Here is an 8,680-nt window from a genome sequence, read left to right on the forward strand (position 1 = left end):
CGTTGTTACTATGGAAACACATATAGATACAACGAATACTGTTGTATGCATTGTATTATTGTTGCGCGGACTAACAAAGGACATTTCATTCTATACAGTTATTGACCATATCGACAATATATATTCGCATGAACTTGAAACCAAGAACACGATAGTTTTATTTGGTATATTTTGGTTAACGTCCTATTAGCAGCAAGGGTCATTCAAGGACATGCCAGGTTTTGGAGGTGGATGAAAGTCTGAGTACCCGGAGTAACACCACCGGCCTAAGGTCAGTATCAGGCAGCTGTCCCACGTAGGTTTCGAACTCGCAACCCAGAGGTGGAGGGGTATTGATGATGTCTCAAGATACCTTAAACACTCGGCCACCGCGGCTGCACCACAGACTATTCTGCATCGTCTGCATATATCGATCAGAAGGTACACATCAACATACATGGTCATCAATATGCATTTTTGTAACTAACCAAATTCTGCTTCTGGGCCCTAGCATCACTAAAACATCACAAAGGGGTGTTTTATTGAATATTTGACCTGACCTGAAATGCTTGTCTTATTGCCTTTGTACCTTTTAGGGGTAAATATTTCTTTGTTCTTTTTTAGAAGTGGGTAATTTTTTTGTACTGTTTTAGGGGTAGATATTTCTTTGTATTTTTAAGGGGTAGGTATTTCTTTGTATTTTTCAAGGGTAGATATTTCTTTCGTTCTTTTGATGCCTTTCTGTCCTTATTTCAGTGATTTTGAGATAACATCACAGTTTTCAAAACAACACATCTTTGTAGTCCTAAAATTTATGCTTCTTCCAAAAAAGCAAAGAAATCGACAATTTGTAACGGGATATGTTGGTTTATTTGAAAAGGGAGATGTTTCAGTCTTAATTCTGTTCTTACTGAGGGTGACAGATGTATGTGTCCATCCACTGAACGTTGTAAGAGTTGGTAATTTATTGTTCTTTTTGAGGGTAACAGAGATATGTGTTCAAACATTGAACTTTGTGGGAGTGGATAATTTATTGTTCTGTCTGAGGGTAACAGAGATATGTGTTCAAACATTGAACTTTGTGGGAGTGGATAATTTATTGTTCTTTCTGAGTGAAACAGAGTTATGTGTTCAAACATTGAACTTTGTGGGAGTGGATAATTTATTGTTCTGTCTGAGGGTAACAGAGATATGTGTTCAAACATTGAACTTTGTGGGAGTTTGTTTTTATTGTTCTTTCTGAGGGTTAGCGAGATATGTGTTCAAACATTGAACTTTGTGGGAGTTGGTGATTTATTCTGTTCCTACTGAGTGTGACAGATATATGTTGTTCCACCATCGAACGCTGTGGGAGCTGCTGACCTTCTCTGTTTTTAATTGTTCTGAATCTGTTGATATTGTTATATTTACATATGTTATATTGATGACCGATCATATTTTTTACATTGATATATCATTGCCTTTAATAAGTAATGACTTGACCTAACCGTGGAGCGTTTGGTAGCTATAGGGGTATAATGTGCTCGGTATTGTAAGGGCGATAACCCACTTTGTTAGAAATGTAAATGCTATGTTGAGGACTGGCCAAGTTTATCTATGCACACCGGTAAGGTGTTGTGTACAGCTAAAGTATTGACGAATCATTTTTGAAGATTTCTGTTAAATCGAAATTACACGGGATCATGCATCGCTCAGAAAAAAAGCTAAACGTCACCATTTAACGAAAATGCTTCATGAATATTATTTTTTAATAGATATTTTTTCATATACATTGGTGAGAATAACAGATACAATTGTATTTTTTGTTCAGATACATGTACGGTTAATAATGTTTAAACATTGTTTTCAAAGAACCCATGTGTGGACACGCGTTACTAGGACTAGCTAGAAAAAACTTTTAATGGTAGCCATTTCGATTGTGCCCATAGTGGACATTTTCTTACCTAACACAGATGAAACATTCTATTCATCTTTATTTCCGAGTGTTACTCAAAATAAGCAGGATAATTAAAGTCATTGGACTATTTGAGGTGGCGTGGGCACCTAGGTCACAAGGCTTATTGAGGTCATTGGACTTTTTAGGTTGGCGTGGTTACCTAGGTCATCAAGGTAATTAAGGCCATGGGACTATTTGAGGTGGCGTGTTACCTCAGGTCACCGGGCTAATTGAGGTCATGGCACTATTTAAGCTAGTGTGGTTACCTAGGTCATTAGGTTAACTGAGGTCATGGGACTATTTAAAATGGCGTTTTTATCTCAGGTCACCAGTCTTATAGATGTCACCAGCCATTCTAAGGTGGCAGGACACCCTTGGTCTAATCTACTGGGTTATCATGGTTATAGATTTGTCGTAAGGTACGGAAATCTGGCAATCATTCGGAATTGTGACATATACCCATAAAAACTGACTTACTGTCCATCTAAAATTCGTTCGCAAGTAAATTATAAATCTCACGAAGACGAAAAGGAAACGTAGACTCACAAACAACCAATCTTTCACATTGTTATACAGAGAAGTGTTTCATGGTAAACCAGTAAATACAGTTTAATAATATAAAATAATGAATGTGAATACAGTTGATTTGGCTGCAATTTTCAACATCTTTATGAAGACTTTTGGCACATCTTTAATACCGGCGTTCTGCGTATGTAGCTCTGGTAGCGTAGGCCGGTTCCTCGCCAGTGGCGTATCTGTAAGTTTTAGGCGATGAGACATAGCTTGGGGATGGAGGTCGAACAGACGACGCAATACGGACCGGAGCAGGTCTTTCTATGGCGTATTTAGGTTTGGGTGGTTCCACTCTGTAAGAAATCGGTTCCGGTGTGATAGTTCTGGAATAAACAGGTTTCTCATAAGGCATTACTCGGACAGCTTCAGGGGTAGGAGGACGATACACCGGCTCCAGTACCATTTTAGGGCGTTGATGGTAATGTTCCCTTTCGTCATCATAAAACTTGTACCGAAAGAAAACCAGGAATAGAGCAATGATGATGAGAAGTGCGCCGGCAGCGGCCGTGAGACCGAGTGAATAGTCAGCCTGTAAATCAAATGTCCCAGCTAGGTTTCCAGTTCCGAGTCCATCCCTTATAAAGGCCACATAGAACCAAATCACCGAGACCAGCAGACAGATACCTGTAGATAAAGACAATGCTTTACAGAACATAGTATGACGTTGCGACACGATAAAAAATTATAAAGATAATAGAGATTCAGAAATCTATTTGGGTTTGATTTAAAATAACTGGCATAGAGAATATTGTTTAGATGTCCAGATGGATGATATATGTTGATTCTATAATTTAAGAATACTGATATACTGATGTATCTTACCGCCTAGCAGAGTCATCCAAGTGATATACATGAACCGCCGACGGATTGAGTGGCACCTGGGTCCTACACAGTCATCTTCACAATTAAACACTAAACACATCACCAGGAGGACGGCCAAAGCTGTCAGGGCTATACCGAACACGTGGAACACTATACAGCCGACATGGTCACCTGTCAATACAAAATAACAATGCATCTAGATTAAATACATAACACATGGAACACTATACAGCAGACATGGTCACCTGTCAATACAAAATAACAATATATTTAGATTTTATACCGAACACATGGAACACTATACAGCCGACATGGTCACCTGTCAATGCAAAATAACAATATATTTAGATTTTATACCCAACACATGGAACACTACACAGCTGACATTGTCACTTGTAAATACAAAATAACAATGTATTTAGATTTTATACCGAACACATGGAACACTATACAGCCGACATGGTCACCTGTCAATACAAAATAACAATATATTTAGATTTTATACCGAACACATGGAACACTATACAGCCGACATGGTCACCTGTAAATGCAAAATAACAATATATTTAGATTTTAAACCGAACACATGGAACACTATAAAGCCGACATTGTCAACTGTAAATGCAAAATAACAATATATTTAGATTTTAAACCGAACACATGGAACACTATAAAGCCGACATTGTCAACTGTAAATACAAAATAACAATGTATCTAGATTCTATAAAGTTTGCTATTTGTCAAGTTTGACTGTGGTCTTGTAGTACACAATAAGTCTATCTCCTTCACTAGTAAATTTACCTTTAGTCCAGTTTGACTGTGGCCTTGTAGTACACAATAAGTCTATCTCCTTCACTAGTAAATTTACCTTTAGTCCAGTTTGACTGTGACCGTGTAGTACACAATAAGTCTATCTCCTTCTCTATAAATTTACCTTTAGTCCAGTTTGACTGTTGCCTTTTAGTACACAATAAGTCTATCTCCTTCTCTAGTAAAACATTTAGTCCAGTTTAACTGTTGCCTTTTAGTACACAATAAGTCTATCTCCTTCTCTAGTAAATTTACCTTTAGTCCAGTTTGACTGTGGTCTTGTAGTACACAATAAGTCTATCTCCTTCACTAGTAAATTTACCTTTAGTCCAGTTTGACTGTGGTCTTGTACTACACAATAAGTCTATCTCCTTCTCTAGTAAATTTACTTTTTTTTGTCCAGTTTGACTGTGACCGTGTAGTACACAACAGGTCTATCTCCTTCACTAGTAAAACATTTAGTCCAGTTTGACTGTGGTCTTGTACTATACAATAAGTCTATCTCCTTCTCTAGTAAATTTACTTTTTTTTGTCCAGTTTGACTGTGACCGTGTAGTACACAACAGGTCTATCTCCTTCACTAGTAAATTTACCTTTAGTCCAGTTTGACTGTGGCCTTGTAGTACACAATAAGTCTATCTCCTTCACTAGTAAATTTACCTTTAGTCCAGTTTGACTGTGACCGTGTAGTACACAATAAGTCTATCTCCTTCTCTATAAATTTACCTTTAGTCCAGTTTGACTGTGGTCTTGTAGTACACAATAAGTCTATCTCCTTCACTAGTAAATTTACCTTTAGTCCAGTTTGACTGTGGTCTTGTACTACACAATAAGTCTATCTCCTTCACTAGTAAATTTACCTTTAGTCCAGTTTGACTGTGGTCTTGTACTACACAATAAGTCTATCTCCTTCTCTAGTAAATTTACTTTTTTTGTCCAGTTTGACTGTGACCGTGTAGTACACAATAAGGTCTATCTCCTTCACTAGTAAAACATTTAGTCCAGTTTAACTGTTGCCTTTTAGTACACAATAAGTCTATCTCCTTCACTAGTAAAGTTTACCTTTAGTCCAGTTTGACTGTGACCGTGTAGTACACAATAAGTCTATCTCCTTCACTAGTAAATTTACCTTTAGTCCAGTTTGACTCTGACCTTGTAGCACATAATAAGTCTATCTCCTTAAATACTCTACTAAATTCATTTTTGTCCACTTTGATTATCCTTAGCCCCCCTCTGGATGTCCACACTGTTGGCCCCTATCTACAGTGTTGTATATACTAAGATCAAATGTTACATGCTTTTCATTTGCTTGCCTTCCTCATATGACCCTGACTGTTGGTCAATTCATTAAAACTATTTAAATGTAAGTTGAAGGACTGTTCAAATGACATACAAGATATAAGCACCCTTTAAAACAAGTTGGGAGTTACATGTAGATACAGTAGAGCAAAACTGAATTGTGTTGCACCATTACTGCTGGTTCGGCTATCTAGACTCCTCAGTGATGCTAAGGGCCCAACGTGTTGATGAGAGGAGGCGACAAAAAAGAAAAAAACTCGAAATAGATCAAAAGTAATGTCAAAATGTGAATGGGAGAGTTACAAAAGACCATTGTAGCTGATGTTAAGGTCAGTGTTATCATAACATCACAGGTTAGTTAGAGGATTACCTCTGTCTAATGGCTTATCCTATATTTATCAATTTCATCATACTGTATGTTAGATGTAGGGAATGTCTATTTTGGTATCTATATTTTAGGGTTATATCGATAAATGGGGAGTGCTTCACCACTTCCCATTTATTTTATGTTTTGTTTATATTAGCAATACTCGGAAAAGCCACAGCTGTTCCGAATGTTAGAGTTATCCCCCATTATTTGACGCTCCCATATAGTAGGAATCTATTATAGGCGTGAACACCTCAACCTTTTGTAATTCTACCAAATCTGTATTTCCTCAAGTAAGTCTTTATTGATGAAATGTTAATTTCATACTTGTTTGAATCCAATCTATAACAAAGCTCCTACTAACAGACGTTCCGCCCATATAACGTCTGTTGATAATACTGTCACCGCCCTATCTATTTTTATCATATCCTTAACGACACGGTTAGATGGTCGGTAAAATGTTGTTTGGCAACTCCGCCAACAAATTCTTATACTGATCAATTTTCAGCATGGCCTACCGATTTCTGGTACAACTGTGTGGCTTACACTGTATTTTAATGACTATGCTGCACCACCTCTACACATATAATAAAAAGATTCTAATCTTATGTCAGTGTATGGTATGAAGGCATATAAAGTACACCTTACGACGAAAATATCGTGATAACGAGTAACTCAGCCAAAGCTTGACCCTTTACCAGTGAGTTCCTGCCTTCACGGAACAGTGCCCTGATAATACTACCAGGCTTCAAAACACTACTGAAACCATCAATGTTTTCATAGTGGCCAATGACAATCCGAGAGTAATTCAAAGTATAATAAAATCATACGTTTTGTTTACCATATCTGATTGTTTGTAAAGAAACAATCAATAAATATACATAGGTAAACTTCACACTGCTTTAATATACAAGGACCAAATTCGATTACAAGGTAAGTAATTAGCGATCATGATATACTGATACATGTATCTAAAAATGTCTGTGTTTTTCTTAGTATAAAGTGTAAATAGCTAATGGTATATTCTAATTCCATTAATAAAATAGATATCATTAAAATGTGTTGAACGTTTATTGCTACAACATTAATGTCTTTTTTACTTTCATTTTTATCATTTTACGTTTCTTTATATAAAATCCATGACATATCATATGATGGTGCAAATTATCATGCAAATCTTACCGCTGTATCGTGATAGTTTGAAGTAGTTTAAGTAGGTGAAGCATGTCGTCGAAACACAGGCATCGAAGAGACCCGCGGTAAATGACACATAATTTGCCACAACAGCTCTGTACCAATTTGGGGTACCAAATCCTACCACGGACAGGATGAGAGCGACGAAAAGGGCGAGAAGTAGGATCCAACGTGTGGAACTGTCTCGTGCCATGTTGTCTGTGTCCCTTCTCTCAATCTATCTACATAGATCTGGGTTTACACTCGTGTATGTAACACACAGGTAGGGAAAACACGCTCTATTTACGTGACAATCTGTATTTTCTGGTAAAATTATGTTTTCTATATCCGCTGTCATTGAAGCGTGTCGGCCACATAATAGTGTCTGTACGGTGTCTTTGTAGTCATATTTGTCCTACATGTTTAGTATCCCGTATTTTTTTGTTCCGAGAATTTTCACTTTGTCATTCGATAAGTTTCATTTTCTGTCGGGTATACGTTTGTATTTAAAAGGACACAGTTTACACAGATGTTTTTGCCATGATGTTGGGCGGAAAAGACTAAAGATTAGTGTTACTTAGGATATTCTAAATTGAAAATAGGGCATCACTTGTATGTAATTAACAACAATATCAACAAAACGTAATAAATTAAATTGAAGTTTATTCTTAAATGAAACCGGGGTCAGCCTGATGAATTTTTTTGCTTGTTTTTTGTTTCTTTTTGTTTTGTTTTGTTTTTATATGTTCATATAATTATACATTTTCCCAAGAATATTTCTATTTTTTTCCTTACTGATTGAATACACTTTCTTTATGATCCTTTAGATGCTTAGAATTTGATTAAACTTATGAAAAATATCATTTGTACACATTGTAAAAATTGACAGCTTTCAGTAAGCAGATATACATATGGTACATCGATACAAACTAGTTTTCTGTTACAATGTGTACAGCGCTATAATACTATGTAGTCTTGTGTACAAACCTATAATACTAGTAGTCATGTGTACAAACCTATAATACTAGTAGTCTTCTGTACAGACCTATAATACTGGTAGTCTTGTGTACAAACCTATAATACTGGTAGTCTTGTGTACAAACCTATAATACTGGTAGTATTGTGTACAAACCTATAATACTGGTAGTCTTGTGTACAAACCTATAATACTGGTAGTCTTGTGTACAAACCTATAATACTGGTAGTCTTGTGTACAAACCTATAATACTGGTAGTCTTGTGTACAAACCTATAATACTGGTAGTCTTGTGTACAAACCTATAATACTGGTAGTCTTGTGTACAAGCCTATAATACTGGTAGTCTTGTGTACATACCTTTAATACTGGTAGTCTTATGTACAAACCTATAATACTGGTAGTATTGTGTACAAACCTATAATACTGGTAGTCTTGTGTACAAACCTATAATACTGGTAGTCTTGTGTACAAACCTATAATACTGGTAGTCTTGTGTACAAACCTATAATACTGGTAGTCTTGTGTACAAATCTATAATACTGGTAGTCTTCTGTACAGACCTATAATACTGGTAGTCTTATGTACAAACCTATAATACTGGTAGTCTTGTGTACAAACCTATAATACTGGTAGTCTTGTGTACAAGCCTATAATACTGATAGTCTTGTGTACAAGCCTATAATACTGATAGTCTTGTGTACAAACCTATAATACTGATAGTCTTGTGTACAAACCTATAATAC

General features: G+C 36.3%; 1 protein-coding gene across 1 annotated transcript; it reads right to left on the reverse strand.

The window, feature by feature from the left end:
- Nucleotides 1-1,695: 1,695 nt before the first annotated feature.
- Nucleotides 1,696-7,287, reverse strand: LOC117324046. Its single transcript, XM_033879658.1, has 3 exons — nt 6,969-7,287; nt 3,311-3,481; nt 1,696-3,112 (listed from the first exon to the last, which is right to left on the reverse strand). Exons 1-3 carry the CDS (start codon nt 7,171-7,173, stop codon nt 2,607-2,609), a joined length of 882 nt encoding a protein of 293 aa, XP_033735549.1. The 5' UTR covers nt 7,174-7,287; the 3' UTR covers nt 1,696-2,606.
- Between the last annotated feature and the right edge of the window lie 1,393 nt (nt 7,288-8,680).

This window comes from Pecten maximus, chromosome 3, assembly GCF_902652985.1.
Source record: "Pecten maximus chromosome 3, xPecMax1.1, whole genome shotgun sequence".
Taxonomy (NCBI): Eukaryota; Metazoa; Mollusca; class Bivalvia; order Pectinida; family Pectinidae; genus Pecten; species Pecten maximus.

Excerpts from the sequence above, each read along its gene's own strand:
- LOC117324046 (XM_033879658.1), bottom strand. The coding sequence starts at position 7,173 with ATGGCACGAGACAGTTCCACACGTTGGATCCTACTTCTCGCCCTTTTC. Across the intron at positions 3,482-6,968 it reads CAAACTATCACGATACAGCG|GTGACCATGTCGGCTGTATA; the intron begins GTAAGATTTGCA and ends TTGTATTGACAG. Across the intron at positions 3,113-3,310 it reads TTGGATGACTCTGCTAGGCG|GTATCTGTCTGCTGGTCTCG; the intron begins GTAAGATACATC and ends CTTTATCTACAG.